Here is a 23050-nt window from a genome sequence, read left to right on the forward strand (position 1 = left end):
AAAATTGATGAGTTTAAACACAAATATAAAGGTATGTGTCAATCAAGATATGGGCAAGAACAGGCTTAACGATTAATCAGGTGTAACATTGGGAGTGTGGTGTTTTTAGTATATCACTAGCGTGGTGTAGAACAAAATTATCCATGTAGTAATACTGCTTGCAAACCAATGATGATAAGATGATGTTAAGAGGTAGGACTAGATAAGTCTAACTTCTTCCTACTCCGTTCAAGCATGTACTAGGTATGAGCAAATTGAAAATATATTTGTGGATATGTGTGGAATTATGTGTGTTGACATATTGACTGTTGTTACATGTTTGAAAGAATAAATCAAATAAATAATAAATAAAGAAATGTGTCCTGCTTAGGAAATGTTCTTCACTGTTACACTTTAACTTAGAAGAAATGTGTGGCAAGATATCACACAGAGAACCACAGAGTTTAGAAACGTATGATGTCATGTGCTCTGAAGGGACAGATGATGTCTTACAAGTGCGATGCAGAAACATCACATGAATGAGCAGCACATATGGAGCTAAATCCAAAATAAAATTATTTGTATTCCCGCAACAGGAAGTGTTGTTTTCAAATTCTTTGACTTTCACTGTCTTAGGTAACAGCACAGGTGTACTAACTGAGTTTTCTCTCACATACCTCTACCTGTATTTATTCTTTGGGCATCCTCTACCAGTCTTCTGCTGAGTATTGTCACACTGAGATGCATTTTAGCATTTATAAATGCAGTTTAAATGTAATCTGCAAACATGGACCCCATATGAATTTTTGAATCCTCATATACAGCAGCTCTGTCTGAATCATGTTAACATTGTCTTTCCTCAGGTCTCTCTCTCAGTCCCGGGTCTTCCAGTGTTAGGAGAAGGTGAGTCCTACTCCTGCCTTTTCCTGGACGTCCCTAGTCCTGCCACTGTCACTGAGACCGGGGTCATCTGCCATTCCCCTGACACCAGCAGAGTACCCATGGTGCCTCCAGGACAGGGTGAGTGTACAGTAACTCAGCCTTCTGGAGCGAAACTAATGAAGCCAAAGTTTGATTTCTGGTTGGTCATTTTGATTAGTGCATCTGGCAGCATCCTGTAATGAGATTAGACTTTGTACATGTATGTTTCTATATGCATGTGTGTTCACACATGCCCAGACATTGCTTACACATGTGTATGGATCCCTGTGTCCATGAATCTAGGCTAACTCAATTTCTGTTGTCTAATCCAGTCGACACAGCAGGGAGTCATTTGTATTTTAAAGCCTACAGCTCCCCATAAATCTGTTCCATCTAGTGATTCTGTGCTTTGGTTTTCTTGGTTGGCTGGTTATTTAGCGTGCTGAGAGCAGCTTGTTTGTTATAATAAGTCAGTGGCAATCATAAGAGAAGATTAAAGGGGCTTGTAAATAATAATTGAAGCTTCCAGAAGTTACATTCACATAATTTGTGTCTCTCTCTCTCTCTGTCTTTCTTTCACTCACAGGGTTCAGACAGAAATAGCCGGGGTGGGGGGGCGCGGTAGCATACGGGTTCTATTTAAGGATCTAGGTGTGGCTTAGCTTCACTTAGTGTTTGTGCCAGCACTCACTTAATAAAATATGGAGCTTGAAGGCATGTTGGGGCAACTGTTGCTTTAAAGTTGAAGATCTGTTTCTCACTTGACTGCTGCTTGTTTAACAGGTCTTTTGAGGTACACTTAAAAGTTATAGAAACATATAGTTCAGTTTTAATTTTGGGTTGTCTGCAGAACAAAAATGTATTTCAGGCTGGGCTGTCCTCATCTGCCAGTAGATGTTTTATATAAACATTTATGAATTCATTAAAAATAGAATTAAATTCAGTGTTTTCTTAACAGCCCGAATCATGATGTGATTAAAGTGATTGCAGTCACAAAAAATTAATTAATAGCAGAGTTTGAGCATCTTTCAGCACATTGTTTTGAGCTTGTATTTTTACTGTGTGGCTTCACTCTCAACACTCGCCAAGCTTGATTCCAGCAACAGGAGGCAGCTGTTTTCCATAAAGAAGAATCTCTGATAGACAGACACACAGTACACAACCTGGCAGCACCAAACAGAAGACGTATTCGGTTAGCAACCAACTGGTAGAAATAGTGGAGCAGTTACCAGCTAAGAGACTGAAGTGTTACTCTATGTCTTGTGGATGTGTGATGGATAACTGTCTGCTGGAATTATTTTATACGGTGATAATATGTAGATGTTGTGTTTATAGATATCTGTTGTCTCCAGTTATAAAGCTGCTAAGTGACAACAAGAACTGGGCTCACATACATTCAATTTGTTGTCCTTCTGCAAAATTTCATTTGCTTACAGATTTATATTTTTGAAAACGGCTCTGATGACAGTTCTGATAGTTTTGCTGTCTTGAAAAACACTTGGGAACTGAGAGAAATTGTAGTGTCATGAAACAGGTTGTTGTCCTCAAAATGAATTTTGGATTTGAATTTTGTCCTTGCATCTTATTCTCATTAGAGTAACCTGTCAAACCTCTGCTGACATTAGGGAATCTTCATTGTAAATCAAGACTCTTCACCATCTGATGTTAGAGCATCATCAACACACCCACTAGCTCTGTGTGAATACTCCAGGCTATACACAGCTGTTTTCTCACACGGGCTCACTCCGGTTCACTCAGACATTGCGCAGACTTTGTACTAGGGAGCTGGCAGAGTAAAGTCCACTTAATGTCCAGGTCAGCTGACTTGGACATTTGCATCCTAGATAATTTCAGGGTTCCAGTGCAAGTCTGGAAAGGGCTAAAGTTAGACCAAAGGTGAGAGTATATGAACTATTCTTGGATGTTAATGAAACTCTCTGAATGACTCACAAAGTTGTGGACTGACTGTATGAATGCACCTTGAACCATGGCAGGTGGGTGAAGACAGTGTGCACTTCCTGAATACAAAGACAATGTTTCACTAAAATCTCTACCGACATGTAGTCAGGCAGCCAAGGAATAGACTACACTCAGTTAGCTATTTAGTAGATGTATCAAACTTTAACACAGTCTAATACCAAGCCAAGGAACTCTCTGTCACCCTCCTACATAAAATGGTAGCAAGCACAGATCAGGACAAGGGTATAAAAGCTTTTCGAGCTATGAGTGTTCCCAGGAGTGCAGTGGCCTCAATGACTGTGGAACTACAGCCCAGCTGAGTAACTGGGCAAGAAGTGCCTTGGTCAGGGAGGTTACCGAGAAACCAGTGGTCTCTTTAGAAGCTTCAGAAGTTGTCTGCAGAGATGGAGAACTGCCTCTGAGGAGACACTATAGGCAGAACCCCAAGCACAAGAAGACTGGAAGCTGTAATAGTAATCCTGGGAAATTACAGAATAGAATTATGAGAACCTGTGTGTGTTGGTGTGTGTTTAGGTGGTTATCCTCTCTGTTACTGATAACATTGTTTTCACAAAGTTACTTGCTGAGATTTGTGTTTGAACACAGTGAGGCAAGAAACATGTCAATCAAACAAGCAGGCAAAAAGATAAAGCCTCTCTGTGGGCTGAAGATGGAGGTGCACATGGGTTTTATTAGGCCTCTGTGTTTTTGCTGTCTGCACCAGAGCTTCTCCCACATTCCCTCACTGTCTTCTGAGGAACAGCATATGCATCCCAGACAGTATTATTATTATTCAGAGACAATAAGCCTGATCAAATGTTTACCGAGCCCTGCTCGCTCAGACCTGTGCTGAGGCCAACCACAACATTAACCTGCTGTTTTCACCTCTTTCTCTCTGTTTTGTTCTCCTCAGACTTTGTCACAGTCACCTTGTCTCTTCGTTTTGGTGACATCACCGTCACAGCGAGGGATTTCACCTTTTACGACTGCATGGCTGTTAAACAACTGTCTGGCAGCATGCCGTGAGTTACCGCTGATGATCCATCACTTCTGGTCTTATTCTCTACCTGAGCCTGTCCTTTTGGTCCTTCATCAGTTCACCAGCTGCCCATCAGTCTTAAGTCTGTTTTCTTATCTCTGTTTTCCATTTCTTGTCACTTGCTCTCCTACATTTAATTCTTCTCCTGTGATCTCGTATGCTAAATAGTTTCATCCAGAAGTTCTTTCATGTCCATTTATCTCAGTTTACAGTATGTATCAAGAAAGTATGCCCATGTCGGCTGCAGGCACCTGGCCACTGCCCTTCACTCTCTTACCAATGTTTCCATCTCTACATATGCTCATCACATGGCTCCTTGAGCCTAGGTTTATCTGTACGCTGCACTGTAACCTTCTGACTGGCTGTGATCAGGATACAGGAGGTCGACATCAGGCCTTTTGTCTTAAATCCCTTACTTTTCTGCTCAGTGTTCCACATTGGATTCACTAAGCTTTTTAAACTACATGTTTGTAAGGCTGAGTACCACCTGTTTAGGAGGATGTGCACATTTTGGAGATTTCATCATCAGTATAATCACTGTCCCCAAAACTGTCTTAGAAGGCCACATGTTCTTTGTTTATGGGCAGCTTTCATTTATTACCATGTGAAAATGTTGCTCATGCTAATGAAGAAAAGAAACCTTGATCAAATTCTTTTGTGGGCTGACAATTATTTTTTCTGACTGTTCATTTTGCATTTACCAGTGCACAGTGTTTCCTTTTCTTTTTGACTGATTTAAACTTTGCTTTAATATGTATTCTTTTTAGTTTTTTGTTTGTTTTCTTTACCAATTTACCATTCAGTGAATATGGAAGCCTCAAAACTAGTAACTGAATAAACTGTATATCAACATACAGTATTTTTAGTTCAGTAATTAAAATGAAATAGAAAAAGACAAAGCATTGTACCTTTAAGTTTATTTTTAGAATCAAAACTATGTAGATGTTTTTCTACAATTTATTTATTTGTTTGATTGATTTGGCCTTGGTAGATTCAGTCAGTTACAGAGGAGCATTTAAAAGGATTGTCACTTAACTGTAAAGCTGGTGACTAAACACATGGAGCAGCAGCCTTTTTGCCAAGCTAGCCACACCTAAACCAGACCAGCTAAACAGCCAACTAAAAGTGGCCAATCAGATGCAAATGTTAAACCCTCTCAACACCAGCGTCTGTTGAATACATGTTTTGTATCTTGCCTGACCTGCATCACATTATTGCCACACATGCTCCCTCATCAGCATCTCCCTCTGTCTCATCCTACCAATTTGATAGAAAACTCATTTAGACCACTGACCTTTCACCGGGATAGACGGGCAATAATTTCCTTACAGTAGAAGTTACAGTAACTATTCTATTTTGCCTTTACCATCCTTTTCTTGTCCCGTTTCTAACTTCTAAATAAAACTCCCACACTATTCCTACTCCACTTCTCTCCTTGTGGCTCCTAACCCTGACTCGGTGTTTACCTCCCCCCTGCTGCAAGTCTGTCTACACAGGCCATTACATTGTCTCTAATTTGTACATTCTGTTACTTCTCTCTGCAGTTGCCATGGTTGTGTTTTGAGCCAATGGGGCTGTAACTGGTGCGTCCACCAGCACATGTGTACCCACAAGCCCACCTGTGAGGAGGGGGTGATCATCTACAACCAGCATGTAGGTTTACAACACAACATCAGACAGCTGATGGAACAGCACTCACTGAGGTGTAAAACACAAAGATTTAGACACAAAATCATTGAGTTTAATATATTCCGCAGTCACCATATGAAACATTTGTGGAGACTTGTGCTCTTCATCTGTTCAGTTCTTTGGGAAATGTGACACTAACTTCATCACCCATGAACCAAAGAACTGCAGTGTATTGACCAGAAAAGTTGGGAATTTTATGTTTCCTAAAGATACCCTGTGGAGAGTTGTTGTAAGCAAGCATGGTTTTGTGGAACAAAGTGTAACACTGACAGAAATGCATATCGCCTCACACTTGGGTGCGTGTGTCGTTTGCACGAGATGCAAACAAATTGTGAACTCGCTCAAAACCTCACAGGGTACTTTTAAGTTGAGATGCTAAGGAGGCAGAGAAAATGTACAATGATATCTTTAATGCACATCTTCTCCTCTTCATTCAACTGCTGCACAACACAACCACTCATTTAAGTCAGTCATGTACCAAACAAAAATAAATGCTTCACTTACATACATTCAATAATACTCCTAAATGTTTTGTTGTCCCTCATTTGCCAGTCAGCCAACATACTTGGTAACCAAATCATTGTTGTCCCTTGTATCAATAGCAACAATCACATCAGGTTAGGTTTTTAACACCACCTTTAAGTTACTGGTTCTTTTCATTTTCCTTTGTCCATTAGTTTTTGTTTCTGTCTCACCCTCTCCTCATGTCCCCCCACCCCTCTGTCTCAGTTTAAACTCCCCACCTCAGCTCCTCCCACAACCAAACCCATTCAAGTCATGACAACACCCAGCACCATACCGCCTGTCCCGGTAACTACCAGCATGACTGTGACAACCACCACAGCTTCTCCCACGACAACGTCAACTGTCGCCACAACAACAGCCACCACAGCCCCCACCAGCATAGCCACCACCCAGGAGCTGGCCACTGCTCCTGTGCTCAGTACTCCACCCACAACCAGCACCAGCCCTGAGCTGTCCCCCCCAGCCACCACCCTGCGCCCCCAGCCTACCAGCACCCTGCCACATGCCACAGCAGCACTGACCACACCTCCACCTCCAGAGGTCATTACTAGACAGGAGGCAGAGTCTGATGCACGAGAGCTTGTCGTTGTCAGCCAGAGTGCCGCTGAAGGCGCTACAGTTACACTCAGTGTTGTCACAAGGCCTGCAGAGCCAGTTACCCTGGCTGAGGGTCTCAGTGGAGATCTGCACTCTGTCATGCCTCTGTTGATTCCGGACTCCTTTCCCCAGGAGGTATTGATTGACTCGTCCCCCAGCAAACCCCAGGAAGCTGAGAGAGCACTGAGCCTAGATGAACTTCCTACCCTGGCCTCACCTGGCTTCCCCCTGCCCACGCCTTTCCCTGTGGGCAAACCAGGAGACTCTGAGCCCTCCCTCTACCTGGAGCTGACCCAGACACCTACACTAATGACAACACAAGACACTCTGACTGGGGTTGGAAGTCCATACACCCACCCTGAGGTGCTAGTCTGGCTAAAGGAAGAAGTAGACATCCACGTCGAAGGTGCTGCTCAGCCCGAAAATGATACAGCTACGTTTTCAGCTGCCACTGTGTTATCGGGTGATGGTGAGGTTGACCCTTCATCCTACCCCCACCTGCTGGACACTGACTCAGAGCTGGACTACAAATATGATCCAGCTGATGCATTCCTCCCGGTGAGTTGAGCCACCTCCTTCTGTCCCCCTTCTTTTTCTGCTACTTCTTAAAGCTTCAGCAGCCTCCCAGCATTCCCAGCTCCTTACTGGACTCTGCGCTCCTGCTATAGGAACAAAACTGAAACTGGCCTCCCAATTTTCACTTGTTTCACCTGCTCCTCCTCTGCTGTCTGACACCTGTGTTCCTTTTGTTGTTTTGCTTTGCCCAGGAAAAACATCTGGTTGACTGTGAACTGGAACAGTTGTTTTTTGTGTAGACAAATTGCAGTTAAAGCACAAATAACACAATAAAAGTAACATTGTGTCAAAGAGAACTTTTAAATAAATAGCATACAAAAGACATACTGTAGGTGAATTACAATGTAAAAATACTGTCCATTTACAAAGCCTGTGTTTTTGTCAAAGGTACCCCAAGCAACCCAATACAGCAGTATTATGTTACACAGTGTGTAACGGTATTACAATATGTTATGTCAGTATAGAATTAAATAATATAGGCCTGTTGCTTTTTTGTCTGTTGCAGATATTAAATTCTAAATATGTTTATATTTACAAAATACAATTAAGTTAGTCAGTGAAAACAATGAAAAACCTTTCTTTGGACTTTTGGTAGTTAAATAACTGTTCAAGTAAATTAAATAAGATTTTAGTTTTTATTGTATTTTGGAAAATGCCCCAACTTTTCTCGAAATAGAGTTTATAATTTCATTTTTGGGCTCAGATTCTGCCGATCTTAGACATGTATCAGTGTTTCTTTGAGCTCTGTTTTCCATGCCAACTCTTTCTATCGCTTGCTCAACTTGAAAAACTCCCAAGCTGGAAATGTGTTATATTATTATGACAACTGGCAGTTGTTACTGTAAGTACACGACAGTAAGTTGTCACTAGCTGCGGAATACCTGCACATTAAACAGTGTTTACTTCACTAATTTTGATGTATATTGGGTTATTTTGTTCTTTTAATTTGAACATAGTTAATGTAAATGTTGCTGTTCTTAATATGGTGAGATGTTATTAAAAACTCACAATAAATAAGCAATGATTATCTTGCTACGCCCTTGACCTTTTGCCAAGGCAGGGTGCTGCAGCACCCACTTTGGGAGCCACTGGCCTATTCATGTAACATGACAGCTGATCAGTCTATTGGCTGAACCTCAACTTAATTTTATCTTCACTATCAAAATAATTGGAAGTAGGGTGTAATAAAAACAAGGTAAATAGCTCCCCCTTAACAGACATGAAAATCTGTGGTAAACAGAAAGACTGGATGCTTCCATATCTTCTAATAGGGAAGTATTACCTATCTCCATCTTAGTGGCTTTCTAGATTTACACATAGTGTCTTTAATGTAAACAGTAAATGGTCAGTTTAATCTGCAGCATCACCGTGCTGCCTCACTGGATCAGGAGAAAATGTGTGTGTATGCAAAAGGTAACCAGCGGGCGAGGGAGAGAGAACTTGTGTGTTTATACTTGTGTGTGTCAAACTACAGGGGGATGAGGGCTCCTTTGTCAGCTTGGGTTCCTCAGCTTGTCCGTGTGTGGAAAAGGTCCAGGGTTCATCCCTGCTCCCTGTCAGAGTGGAGAGGAAGATCACCTTACTGGCCCGTAACCTGCACCTTTATGAGGTACAGCAAACACACACATACACGTTCTCAGCATCGACGCACGTCAGAAATGATTAACAAGAGCTTTGTGTGACAGGACCCAGAGCTGGACTATCAGTGTGTGTTGGTCATCGAGGGCCAGACCGTGGTGGTGGATGCATACGTGGAACCTGATGACACCAATCCTTCATACTTTGACATAACCTGCCAACTACACCAGGTCTGATAATGTGCAGTCATTCACTCTGACATTTTGTTGTGTTATACTTGAATGTGCAAAAAATAAGAGTTGAGTGTATTTCTTTAAATGAAGCTGTTGGTTTTGGTCCAGTATACATATTCAGCTCCAGTGGAAGCGTACAATGCCATGGTGTATGTGAAGAGGAGGGACACCTTCCATGTGGACAGCTCTACCAGTCTGTATGGTGAGGACAATGTTTATTCAAGACTTGGATTTGATTGTACTACAGTGGGTACAGAAAGTATTCAGACCCCCTTAAATGTTTCACTCTTTGTTATATTGCAGCCATATGCTAAAATCATTTAAGTTCATTTTTTTCCTCATTAATGTACACACAGCACCCCATATTGACAGAAAAACACAGAATTTTTGACATTTTTGCAGATCTGAAAGCCCTACTCATGCTGAGTGGCATGTGTACAGGGAAAAGCAAACTGCGTGTGTAACACAAATATTTTAATAGCCTTGATCACATCTTGTATGATGGTATATAAAAGACTTAAAGTTATAGATTTCTCTACAATTAGTCTAGTTCTTGTAATGAAAATTACATCCAGATCTACAGTGTAAGAGAGTAAGTGTGAAAGGGAGAAAAAGAGAGAGTACAGAAATACAGAGGACAGATTAACAGATGTTATCTGACAGTTGCAGTAGGCCCAGTTTGATGTGTGGGCAGCAGCTTTGACAGGGATTTTGCATACACCATGTGAGCTAATGCTGTGCACTTCAGTACCTGTCATGACTATAACCTTATGGTCAGATACAGATGTTTGGGATGGGGTGTAGGAGGATAAGTCATGTTGATGTTTCACAATCTTGATGTACTGTGATCATATCAACAGGAGCGCATAAGCCTGAACAACCTGGTTTCATGGATGTGCTGTATTTTTCATAGTTCCTTTTAAAAATATTTGTGTTGTTTATGAGAGGGCTCTAGGTAATGACACTTATAAGCCTTCTGCTTTTCATGTTAGGACATGAGTCATCCAAAACCAGCATACAAAGAGTTGATATGTTAGGATGTGTCAACATCGCAAAACTCTCTTTTCTGGTGGAGCCACATTTTATCCTGTTTAACCTGCAGCACTCGTCCTCCATTTGCCTGTCAATAGAGGGGCTATCTTTGCTTGTATGTATTGATTTGGTGAAATTATTGAAAATGGAACGATGGCTAGCAGATGCTCAGATTTGGGATCTGTGTTTAGTGTTATCCGTCTCCTGCCCAGTTATAAATAGGCAGGCAGGGAGGCCCTCCTGGCAGGGGGTGACGACCAACAGCAACGAGGTCAAGAACAAAGGAGACCCAAGCCACTAAATGCAAAAAATTAAATTAGCTAACCCACCTGGAATGTAGCTGTTGAGTGAAGTGTGTGCGCACCCTTGTGTGTATATCAGATTTTATGCACTCAAAGCCTGTGTGTGTTATTGCTTTTGAGTGGGTGATTGAGAATGTGTTGGGGTGGTTGTGAATTTGATGGGTAGGTGGATGATGACAGCAGAGGGGTTCACTGTGATATGCTTTAAGCAGGCAGGTGGGCAACTCTTAGGCAGGCTTAGCTACTAATTCCAGATAAAAGCACAGTGAACTGTAGTAATGTGAGGCTAAAACCACAGATACATGCCAGGATCTGAGGGTGTAGTACAGTATGTGAAGATCACAGAGATGATATTTCAAAGCTAAATCCCCAAAGACTCTGCCCAGAAACTTGCAACTTGACAAAAACATTTTAGTAGTATTAACCAGCCTATTTGTGTATTGAAAACACTGAGTGAAAAACTAAATTTAGCCTTGACTGCAAAACCGCAGGCAGTGAATGCATATGCTAACAGTTTTTGTGTGGTACTGCTGTTTTATGAATACAGATTTTTTTTCCTGTGTTTATCAGATAAATAAAACTTATATAGGAAAGAATAACAGTGAACGTACTATGGAAATGAAACCGGGGGCCAGTGAGTAGTGGCAACATTTAGTTTATTTATTTATAGGTGTTCCTAATATTCTGACACTGGGGAGGGCAAAAGTATAGAGACGTCTCTGAATATAATGTAGCTCAGTACAACACCACCTTTAACTATGACCTCAATAATAAACATATAATTGAATTTATACATTTGCGACAATTTCACCAAAAACTGAAACATTTGAGCTTCATAAACACAGATAAGGTGGAAGTGTTGCACTGAAGTGCATACAATTGTACAGGTGTACCTAATAAAGTGGCTGGCGAGTGTATTTCTCTCAGCAGCTCTCAGTGTCTGTTATCCCCATTTTTCTCCAAAAACCCAACAACAACTCGATAACTACACTCAAGTAAGCACATGTAACACTTCTCTGTACGTTCAGTGACTCTGTACAACTGCTCTGTGGGCCGATCGGACTGCAGCCGCTGCCACACAGCTGACCAGAAGTATGCCTGTGTGTGGTGTGGCAGTGGTCAGGCCAGCTGCTTGTATTCAGACTCCTGCAGTGAACCTGTACAGCAGACATGTCCTGCGCCAGTCATCAGCTCTGTGAGTACTGACCTGTGACCTCTCACTTACTTCTGGATGATGAGACTGTGGGAGACACATAATGCAGCATTTCAGATGCTTATAGAAAAACAACGCCCCTGAAAGTTTCTTTTCAACTGACCGATTTCCTGCTTCCCCTCAGATTGAGCCGCTCTCCAGTTTGTTGGAGGGAGGCACCATGGTGACCATCTCAGGCTCCAACCTGGGCCAGAAGGCTGAAGACATCCTCCACTCTGTGTTAGTAGCTGGGGTGGCCTGCACCGTCATCCCCAGCCTCTATGAGGTCTCCTCCAGGTACACATCAGCTGTTGCTCTGTTTGTTTGATGTCACATTGGCAGAGCCCTTTGTTGGTTGAGTAGATTTTGTAGTACCATTGAGCCCTTGTATAATTTACTGTAGAATCAGTGAATAGCAACATGAAAAGGAAAGTGTTTCACTTGTCATATATTGCTCAGTTCAGCACTGACACAGTCACAGTGCCAGGGTACATGTCCAGGTTTAAAAACCCACCCAGGTGTGATGTCTTTCTTCCAGGATTGTGTGCAGGACCAAACCCAGTGGAGGAGAGAAGGAGGGCCCTGTCTCTGTCAGGGTGAGCAGAGGAGAGTTTGGACTGTCCAGCCAGTCATTCAGCTACCAGGTACATCAGCTTCAGTGTAGTTAGTGTACAGAATGGGTTTTGTTGGTCCTTCTGTGAAAACTGGATTGTTGCTGCAGCAAATGGTTACAACTTATGGTAAAAACAAGAAGCAACTGAGCAAAATTCAAAAATCCCAAAATGCAATTTACAATGATATAAAACAGAGAAAAGCAGCACATTTGAGAGACAGGAAACAGAGAACATCTTCCCTCCTTCCATTAGGTGTGGTCAGATATTTCAGATTTTTTTTCCAGTGCCAAAGATATATTCATATGCAAACATGTTAAACTCTTTAGCACAGTAGATGTGAAAAGGAGAACCCAGCCATTAAAAGATTTTTAAGACTAATACCACTGTCAATATTTAATGGTTTAAAAACTGATTAATAATACATCAATATTTATTTTAAATAGAAAAACATAACATATTCAAAGATCTATGATAAGGATCATTTACATTTAGTTAGTGAAGGATAGCTGGTGCAGTAATTCCACTATTATAACCACTTTCTAGCCAGCTGTTTGAAATATGATAGTCAGACATTAGCCAAGTGGGTTAGCATTAACCCTGAAAAGTACTGTGTCTTAGATTGAAACTCCAGGTATAATATTTTTGGTGCGTGCCAGGCATGTTCCCAGTCTGCATTTTGTAACTGTACTCACATGGAAGATGTGAATAAATTTCCCATGACATCATTTAAGCAGTATAATGCTATGCACTAACAGCTCATTAGCTGTCCTCCACAGTTGCAGCCTTTATAACTGAGTATTTTATCAGCAGATAAACTGCAAGCATGTATTTTATAGAGCCTGGCAGTGCTGTACTGATGAGAGAGAAAATAATATGGCTGTTGTTCATTTACTCGAGGAAAGTGTCCTATTAACTATTTCACAAAATAACATCGGATTTGTCAGTGAGCTGTAGCCTACACAGCTGACACAACTGCTGTCAGCATTATACAAAGGAGGGGCGTAATGTATTACAAGAGCAAATGAGCCCCTGACCACAGAGACATAGATCTACAAATGCCAGCTAGGGAAGAAGTGTGGAATTGCAGTCCTCTCTGGTGGACAAGCTACCCAACAGAAACACTGGTAATGAGATAGTCTTTGGTTTTCTGTTATTTAAATCTCTTGTTACTTCTCAGCTGTTGTAAACACTGATAGAAGTTTAGCTGCAAATAGCTTAAATTGACCAATAAAATTGGCCTGCTGATGTTTTGGCTGCGCTTTAGTGAAAAGCCAGTGCCTAATTAAAATTACAAGCAGATCTGTCCTTTGTTCTGGTTACAAGTATATTGAGAACAGTGAGAATCCACAGCTTGCCACAGCTATCCTAAAAATACTAGTTGTAGTTGTTGCTTTTAAGTAATATTTATCTTATTTGCATTTTAATGTTTTGTCTATATATGCTTTTTAATGTGTTATCCATCTGTGTGCATTGTGTTAAGCACTTTGAATTGCCTTTGTGTTGAAAATGTACTATGTCAACTTGCCTTGCCTTAATAATGTATCAGTGTGGCTGATGCAGTTGGAACTACCTTTTATTTCCATCCTCTCTGTCTTCTCAGGACCCCTTTGTCATTGGGGTATCACCTGAGAGGGGGCCCATGGCCGGAGGAACGACCCTGATAATCACTGGCCGAAACCTGCTGACGGGCCGAATGTCTGACCTCACCATTACTGTGGGAGGGGTGCCCTGCAACATGTGAGACATCCACACACGTGCGCGTTTCATTGATTTTATTGGTGTGTTGGTCCAAAACCAGGTTTAATGCAGATGCTCCTATCACTCGGTTTCTCTCGTAGTTGGTCTGAATCCTCTGTGCTAGAGGGGGAAGACTTGAATTATTTATTGACCTGTCTCTTCTGTGTGCCTCCTCCTCAGTGTTTCAGAAGTGCAGAGGTCCAGTGTCCAGTGTGTGACTGGCAGCAGTAATAAGACAGGAGATCACAGAGTCACCCTGCATTACGGCAGCAGCCAGCGTCACCTCCATGCTTTACCCTACCAGTACACCCACAACCCCAACATCACCCATGCCACACCAGCCAAGAGCTTTCTGGCGTGAGTCTGACTTTCACCACTTGTTCCCTATGTAGGAAGTGGTTAGCTGTCAAAGACAGAAGCGCTGTGAATTTTAAGACTGGTTTCTCTTTTTAGTGGTGGTCGGCTGATTTACGTGTCAGGCCACAATCTGGACGTGGTGCAGGAGCCCCGGATGGTGGTGACGGTCACTCCCTTTGGGTCAGTCCCCCAGAGCAGCAGGAGGAGGAGGCGGAGGAGGAGTGCAGAGCAGAGGGAGGGGAGAGAGAGGACAAAGGGAAGGCTGGTCAGGATGATTCCTGACCCTGTCTGTCCTGGAGACCGCTTCTGCAGTGTCAGAGAGGTGTGTGTGCGTGTGTGTGTGTGTGCGTGTGTGTGTGTGTGTGTGTGTGTGTGTGTGTGTGTGTGTGTGTGTTTTGTTTTATAAGATGATGAAAATCGAACAGCCACCTCCTTCACCAAGCAGCTTTTCTGCCCCCTCCCTGTCTCATCAGTTCATAGAGCACTGTGAGGTGAACTCTTCCTCCCTGATCCTGTGCCGCTCTCCAGTGGTGGACTCTTCTGTCTGGAGGTCAAAAGTCACAGTGGAGTTTCTGCTGGACAATCTGCGCTTTGACTTCAGCAGTGTGAACCCCCAGGCCTTCAGCTATGAGCCCAACCCCATCTTGCACCGCCTGAACCAGCAGGACCCTCTGAAGGCCTACCGCTACAACCCTGGCAGCTTCATCCAGCTGGAGGTCAGGGGAGTGGCAGTGGTAGACAGGCTTAGTTGTGCTAACTCAGTGGTTCTCAAACATTTTTTGTTGTTCCCCACTTAAGAGGGTGGGCGAATTTTCAAGCCCCACTTGTCAAAAAAATTATAATGAAATTGGCCAATTTTAAAATTTCAAATTGATTGAAATATCAAATAACACTAAGCTGAAAACGGATAAAATATAAGTGCAACTGTATCGTTTGACAGGGGGATAGTTTTCAATTTTGCAGCACTTGTTTCATCCAGCATAATTGGCACCATGTCTACAGTTACAGAGAGAATGAGCTGCTAAGCAATTGACTGGGGTGTGTTGTCTCTAAATGTCTTCTTAATTTGTTGGGTCTCATGCCGTCTACTGCCAGCGGTTTAAGACACACATGGGTCCCTCTCCTGCCCCCACCATTCACACCGTGAATCCAAGCGCAAGATAGGCTTCATCATATTTCCTTTTCAGCTGGCTTTTTGGTTGATAAGGTTTACTGCCTGTTATTTCTTTGTCTGCTTGCGCTGAATCGCTTGCTTCTTTTGTGGTCCATGTAACAAATTTATCCATTTACATTATTATGCCCACTACGTACATTATGCCCTCTGTGTGAACGTTTCCTTATATTGTTGCACGGCAGTTAACATGAGACATTAAAGTAGACAAAACATAAGCAGGAATCTCTTCCACTTACAGGGAGAAAACCTGGACCTAGCCATCACTAAAGAGGAGGTGGTGGTGTTGATTGGCGAGGGGGTGTGTGCTGTCAAGACTCTGACCAGAAACCATCTGTACTGTGAGCCGCCACCCCAGCAGCCCACACCAGGGCCCAGTGGAAAGAAACGAGAGGGCACTGACAACCTTCCTGAGTTCACTGTGAGTTCAGCTGCTTTCACTGTGAAGCCACAGAACAGTCTGTGTGGGGACTGCGTGAGCACCTGGAAACACACCGCCATCAAAGCTCCTTACTGCTCTGTTACAGGCTGTGTGTGGTGTGTGTTTCAGGTCCAAATGGGAAACCTCAACTTTTCTCTTGGTAAGGTTCAGTATGACAACCTCAGCATGTCCACCTTCCCCTTGGAGGCTCAGATTGGAGTCGGAGTCGGGGCGTCCATTGTGGCCCTCATTGTTCTCATCATCGTGCTTATCTACAGGTCAGTGGACTGTCTTTGTTTGTGTATACTCACTGTGTAGTTAAGTATAGAACAAGAAAATGACAATCTCTAGATTTGTAGTTATATTAAAGGAACCCTGTGGAGCTGTTAGTAGCACTATGGAGCAATTTTCTGATGACATGGAGACAATTAGTCCTTGGTAATAATCAGTCATCAGTCCCTTTTAAGAAGAAATTGTCATTTAAAGCCATTTGCAAACAGCTGCCTCATTAGGTGAGTGTGGTGGCAGTTTAACATGTTAGCATGGCTTCTTGTCTGAATAAGCAGATCACTTCAACATAAAAGCAAAACACCAACCCTACAATGTCAGTACGAGTAACAGTTCCCTCACACTGTTAACATGGCACTAAGTCAGAGTTGAACGGTGCAAGATGCAACATGCAGGGCTATTGTGCTGGACGTCTTCTGTCTTTCACTGTGCACCAGCGTGATACACTTATCAGTCAGGCCAGTGTGTGGCCAAAGAGGAAAAAAGAACAACTTTGCACAACAACAATAATCAGCTCCACTAACTTTGTATAGTCTCATTTTTCATCTATGTTAACAACATGAATGTGATGATGACTATCCAGAAAAATGCTTTACATACAGCATGTGAGCAAATCACATTTAAATATGTGCCAACCTTAGGTTCTGTCATTCAGTGCTGATGCTTTGTCAGACCTTAGAAATGATGCAACACACTTCTGTGCAATAAGCTGTAAAAATGCTGGGAAGAATGATGAATGGATTCACTGTGAGAAGAAGTGGGTGTGATTGTCCTTCATGTTGACAGTGACCACTGGCAGAATAAGTCCTCATAATCATCACTGACCTGTGAACATAACCATGGGAAGTAATGGTGCTACCTCTAAATGGCTGAAACTGTTATGTATTTTTCTATTTTATTTTGTGTTTTAATTCAAATTGGTGCATTTCATATAACCTTTCCCAGTCCCTGAGACTGAGAGATTGTTAAAAATAAATCAATTTAAAATAAAAAATTGCTGCTTGGTGCACCAGAACGAGTACACAGCAGTTTACCAAGTGGATCGTACCATTTCCACTCCCCACTGCTTGAAGTGAGTGACAGCAGCCCACAAACTGTGCAGCGCTCTGGGTGACTTCACCTGCTGTCAATAATGCCTGTAAAATGATTGATCGGGACGTGGATAATATTTATTATCAAGGCTCATGAGCTGCTTCAACGTGTTACTTTGTGCGACTTTTGTGTGTGGATTTGATTTCACATCAGCAAGTGTCAGGGACCTCTTCGACACCTCATCAGCACCCTCTCATAGCAACTTTTCATGGGATAACAGATGAATCGTAAACCAAACAGAATTAAATTCCTACATTTTAGCAAGTAATAAATTAGTAGTAGTAGTTAGCCTATGGAATTAATGAGGTTTAATTTGGATCTCAAAGTTTGGTCAGTTTTAATTAGCTGTATACCCTATACTCCACATCTTGAAGATGTGGAGCAAAGATGTTATTATATTTATTTATTTATTTTTATTAAAGTTTTTTAAGTAGCCTAGATATTGACTTTCAAGTCCTCCACACAGTATTAATCAAGACGGTTACTGTATGAGGGATGAGGGTGACAAGCCCCCTCCAAATTTTTTCACAACAGCACCCATCTGAAAACTCGTTCCTGCCTGTGAGAGAACTCAAAACACTTTTTCTCATTTTTGGTATTATTTTCCGATTAAATGAAAAGAAGCCGCTAATCTTGGTTTCAGCTGTTGATATATATCATCTAGTTACTAACCACAAGAGCGTGCACATATCTAGGATGACAGGTTTCCTAATCCATAACACAGGTGAGGGTTGATGAACCGAAATATCCAGATAACGTTAGCTGGCATTAGAAAATCCAGGGTTGCTCATTTAATCTAGGATTTGTTTAGCGATGTACAAAGAACACCTGCCTAGTCAGACCAGCCCAAATACATCTGCAGCAGCTGTGAGAGCACCAAAGTGAGCAGGGGGTGTTTCACTGCTTATGAACTCAAATGAGCTTTTTTCCTTTCATTCATGTTTTCATAATTAAAAAAAAAAACAATGTTACTAACTCTTTCAAACATGACATTCTTACTTTTGTGTCACAATGTGATGCAGTTGCAATGACATCAGGCAGTGTTTCCATTCTAACCCAGTTTCATCAGCCTTTAGTCTTGCTGGCTGTGGGTTTGTTGGCTCACACTGTTTCAGTCAAGTGGATTTCCACTAATCTGGTGTGAAACTAGTATTACTTGTTCTCTCTCCTTTATCCACGTTTGACCCTGTGTTCCACTTTGTGTCTATCAGGAGAAAGAGTAAGCAGGCCTTAAGGGACTACAAGAAGGTCCAGATCCAGCTGGAGAACTTGGAAACCAGTGTGAGAGACCGCTGCAAGAAAGAGTTCACAGGTAAGAGTGTGAAAGGAGCAACATGGCAACACTGAGACAGATGAGCAAGAAAGTTTGTTTTAGTTTGTGGACGCCAACAGCTCCACTTTGTTTTCACACTGGCATCATACATGCAGTGTTCCTCACATCCCACATGGCTGTGGAGGGGGAACATGGTCTAATGTCAGTATTTACCAGCCCTTCCCTGCCAGGGTAGCTCCCAACTCAAACTTTAAATATGGTATCTAGAAGATGCTCCAGGCTTAAGCAGAGCAACAGCTCATGACCTTTGACCCCTCTGCATTCACCCTGACACAGACCTGATGACAGAGATGATGGACATGTCCAGTGACCTGGTGGGCTCAGGCATCCCGTTCCTTGACTACCGGATGTACGCAGAACGCATTTTCTTCCCGGGCCACAGAGAGTCTCCACTGAGGCGAGACCTGGACGTGCAGGAGTGTCGACGCCAGACGGTGGAGCAGGGCCTGGTGCAGCTGTCCAACCTGCTCAACAGCAAGCTCTTCCTCACCAAGGTGGTCTTTGTCACCATCAGTGTGAAGTGTAAAATGAAGCTCTGTAGAGACTTCTGAGCAGAGGGGTAACTTTCTCGTCTCTTCCAGTTTATTCACACTCTGGAGAGCCAGCGGACTTTCTCTCCCAGAGACCGGGCCTACGTGGCCTCCCTGCTCACTGTGGCGCTTCATGGCAAACTGGAGTATTTCACCGACATTCTCAAAACTCTCCTGAATGACCTGGTGGAACAATACGTTGCAAAGAACCCCAAACTGATGCTGCGACGGTAAGAAAAAGGAGGAGAGGAAAAGTGTACTTGTCAGTTTCTGGTGTTTTAAATGCTTTATTGCAGTGGTACAGCTCTGTGTGGTTTTTCTGTGCAGAACGGAGACGGTGGTGGAGAAGCTGCTGACCAACTGGATGTCCATCTGCCTCTATACTTTCCTCAGGGTCAGTCAGCACATAAGGCGATATTTCTGCTGCAACCACAAAATAAAACACTTCTCATTTACAGATACAGTCAGCTAGAAGTAGAACTGAAAGACTGTGAAATGAGGAAGCTCACTTTTTAATAGGTGGAACAGTGGGTTTGTATGGATTTACATTGTACAAATGTCAGTCAGGTGTTAGTTCTTGGAAAGTGTTAAGGCTGTCATGCTGTTACAATATATGGAAGGTAACCTGTCCTCTGGGTGTCCTAAAAGTATAACTTTAGTGTAACATTGAAATAGCAGAGGAATGTGCAGGTCACAGTGCACAGACACAGCAACAGCACAGGGTTGTGAGTCACAGGTTTAAAGGGTATAGAGTTAATTCATTTGAGCATTTACTGAGTCATTTGAGCCCTCCCCTGTTTTCTGCAGTGTGTGTTAGGCCAGTAATAACTGACTTCAGTGTGTGTGTGTGTGTGTGTGTGTAGGACTCAGCAGGGGAGTCTCTCTACATGCTGTTCAGGGCCATAAAGCACCAGGTAGATAAAGGACCAGTGGATGCTGTGACTGGCAAGGCCAAGTACACCCTCAATGACAACCGCCTGCTGCGAGAGGATGTGGAGTACAAGACCCTGGTGAGGAGAGATGACATGAATGTTTTCATCTAATGACAGAATCGCAGATGTCCAGCACAACTCTGAAGCATGTTGCATTTTTTTCACTTGTTCATCTACTATTCTCTCATCTCTCTCTATGTCTCTGGCAGACTCTGAACGTGTTGGTGCAGGGTGGAGGAGTGAATGAGACCCAGCCACTACCCTCCAAAGTGCTTGATTGTGACACCATCACACAGGTGAAGGAGAAGCTGCTGGATCAGGTGTACAAGGGCACGTCCTTCTCTCACCGACCCCACGCCGACTCACTGGACCTGGGTGAGCATCCATATCCATATCACACACTTGAGCATGTGCTTTTCACACATATTTATTAAAGGATAAGGTCGGTCATTTTCTATATTAATAGTATTTTCAGCAATCTCCATACAGAGACTAAAACCCACACTGAGTTGCCTCTACTCACTGTTAATGTCTGTCAGTGTGTCAGTCCTGAATTAACTTGTTCATCTGTGCGATAGATATCTGTTGTTCAAAAATCAGTGAAACATACCGCTGTTCTGGGTGAGATGTTTTTTCATGACAAAACCCCAGACCCGACTGTGCTGCCCCAAAGGCTCTGAGCGGCCATAATTTCTTGAAGTTAATAGGAGTCAGAGTCCAGTGTGCATGTGCGAGAGCTTGCGTGAGCTCCCTGCTTTGTTTACATTCCAGTAGCTCGTCATGCTCAGGCCTGGGGTTTGCTAATGAAGAAATGTGTCACCCAGTGCAGTGGTGTGTTTCACCGAGGTGTTTTTAATTGTTTTTGAACAACAGTGGAGCTCTATGGCACAGACAAAGAAGCAGATCCAGGACTGTTACACTGACAGAAACTAAGTGTGAGTAGAGGCAATTCATTGTTCGTTTTAGTCTCTGTATGGGGAGTGATGACAATACAGTTAATATAGAAAATGACCGACCTTAGTAAGAGAAATTCTGAATTTGTGCACTTACTTTCAGGGCTCCTTTTTTTAACATTTGATCTGTGGTGCCCTCTACAGCAAGACAATATTCAAGTGCTTGTAGTTTGGTCAGTCTTTCACACATATTGTCACCAGAAAGCACCCAAAAGTGTGCATGCCTGAAATCCACTGTACATGTTTACATTTAGGAAATACATTCTGTTTTGCTATGGCACCAACAGGTATATATACACACACTTTCAATATTTGTGACATTCATTGACAAAATGTGTTCCCTAGCCCCTAATCTTAACCTAAAGCTATTACTAATGTGAACTCTAAAACCAAGTCTGAACCCTCAGTCTGCTCTCTGAAGTTGACATGGTATGAAACTGGCCCTCACAGTGTGTAGCCACCCAAGTACACACACACACTTAGCCTCTACGCACACACGTTGTGCTGATGGTCTGCCTGCTGTCTCTTGTTCAGAGTGGAGGTCTGGTGTAGCCGGTCATCTCATCCTTTCGGACGAGGACCTGACATCTGTGGTCCAGGGCAGCTGGAAGCGCCTGAACACGCTTCAGCACTACAAGGTCAGAGGTCACACTTCATTAACATCCTCTTAAACAAAACACAACGTGTTTTGCTCTCTAAAAGAATAGGGGTGGTTTGTAACTGTATGTTCTATGTCGTTCAGGTCCCCGACAGTGCAACAGTAGCACTTGTGCCTCGCCACACCAAACACATTCACCACGACAACCACGACTACGTAGCTGGAGAGAGTGAGTCAACATGAGAACAGTGCTGTGTAAAATTAAATCTAAATCATTTTCTCCACACTGTCATCATTCTGCCAACTAAAATAATTTTTTCTGCTCCTGAACTCCAAACTGAATCTAAACTAGCCACCTGTTTGTGTGTACAACGACAACAACAGTGAGGTTTCTGTTGTTGTTGTACTGCTCTCCTGAACATAAACCTAGGCAGCAGAAATGATCGCATGTGGGAATGGGATGCTCGCACTGTACTGGGCAGCCGCCAGTTGCTTGTCTATAACTAGGGTCAACCAATTTTTTTTTTTTTTTATCTCACAAAATTCCCCTGAATTTAAAACTTGAATTTTATTTCCCTGGCTTGAGAAATTGTAGTGTTTAAATACACTGATCAACACAGTTTAAAGTAAATGGGTTGGTTAGAGTCTCTTCAAGTCATTCGAACATTAAATAGTGAAACTACAACGTGATTATGCTAAAAAAGGTTATTGTTCAATTTTAACTCAGCTTTTCATTTGATAAATATAAAAAGATGGTAGAGCAGGGCCTCACTGGTTTAGTTTAGTTTATTTAGTTTAGTTTATCTGGGCCAAACAAATCAGAAAAAAATGCAGTACCTACAGTAGTACAGTATATACTATGTACACATTACTGGGCCAAAAGGCGTAGGCAGGAGCCATTGCTGATTTTACCTATAGTTACTGTAGCCAGTACTCAAATATCACAATTTATATACTGTATGTTAAAAATAACTCAAATGGTCAAATTGTTCAAATCTTCACTAAGTTTATTGCACAAAATGACCCCAGACATCTGTTTTACCATTTGTTCTTACTTTCTGTTTTTTAAACATATATACTCATCTCATATTTATTTTCTCTCATCTTGAACATCCTTTGGGTATTTCCTGTTGTTAGATTATTGACAAGCTTATACATGGTATATAGTGGCCCATTAGTGATGCTCAGTAAAGCTTTCTCAATGTGAACCTGTGCAGAAACGCCAATGCTGGAGGATGCAGATGAAGGTGGAGTGAGGTTGTGGCATCTGGTGAAAGCCAGCGAGGAGCCTGAACTGCCCAAACACCGCAGAGGCAGCCTGAGGGACCGAGAGAGGGCCAAGGCCATCCCTGAGATCTACCTGACCCGCCTGCTGTCCATGAAGGTAAACATGCACGCGTTA

At 42.6% G+C, this 23050-nt stretch overlaps 1 protein-coding gene across 3 annotated transcripts in view; it reads left to right on the plus strand.

Annotated features, from left to right (window-relative positions):
- The window catches only part of plxnb1b (plexin b1b), a 142204-nt gene that overhangs the window by 111418 nt on the left and 7736 nt on the right, over positions 1–23050 (plus strand). For all 3 annotated transcript variants that reach the window (XM_020599872.1, XM_020599873.1, XM_020599874.1), the window contains 25 exons: positions 843–999; positions 3773–3881; positions 5443–5551; positions 6317–7267; positions 8760–8894; positions 8971–9093; positions 9205–9298; positions 11459–11625; positions 11768–11919; positions 12161–12266; positions 13837–13973; positions 14154–14330; positions 14427–14652; positions 14804–15046; positions 15743–15922; positions 16052–16200; positions 18514–18614; positions 18912–19129; positions 19217–19395; positions 19493–19559; positions 20029–20175; positions 20307–20472; positions 21585–21688; positions 21793–21877; positions 22866–23032. In XM_020599872.1, the coding sequence (XP_020455528.1) occupies positions 843–999; positions 3773–3881; positions 5443–5551; positions 6317–7267; positions 8760–8894; positions 8971–9093; positions 9205–9298; positions 11459–11625; positions 11768–11919; positions 12161–12266; positions 13837–13973; positions 14154–14330; positions 14427–14652; positions 14804–15046; positions 15743–15922; positions 16052–16200; positions 18514–18614; positions 18912–19129; positions 19217–19395; positions 19493–19559; positions 20029–20175; positions 20307–20472; positions 21585–21688; positions 21793–21877; positions 22866–23032 (4449 nt within the window). The remainder of the gene's footprint in view (positions 1–842; positions 1000–3772; positions 3882–5442; positions 5552–6316; positions 7268–8759; positions 8895–8970; positions 9094–9204; positions 9299–11458; positions 11626–11767; positions 11920–12160; positions 12267–13836; positions 13974–14153; positions 14331–14426; positions 14653–14803; positions 15047–15742; positions 15923–16051; positions 16201–18513; positions 18615–18911; positions 19130–19216; positions 19396–19492; positions 19560–20028; positions 20176–20306; positions 20473–21584; positions 21689–21792; positions 21878–22865; positions 23033–23050) is intronic.

The sequence above is a fragment of the Monopterus albus genome, unplaced genomic scaffold (genome assembly GCF_001952655.1).
Source record: "Monopterus albus unplaced genomic scaffold, M_albus_1.0 scaffold43.1, whole genome shotgun sequence".
NCBI classification, from domain to species: Eukaryota; Metazoa; Chordata; class Actinopteri; order Synbranchiformes; family Synbranchidae; genus Monopterus; species Monopterus albus.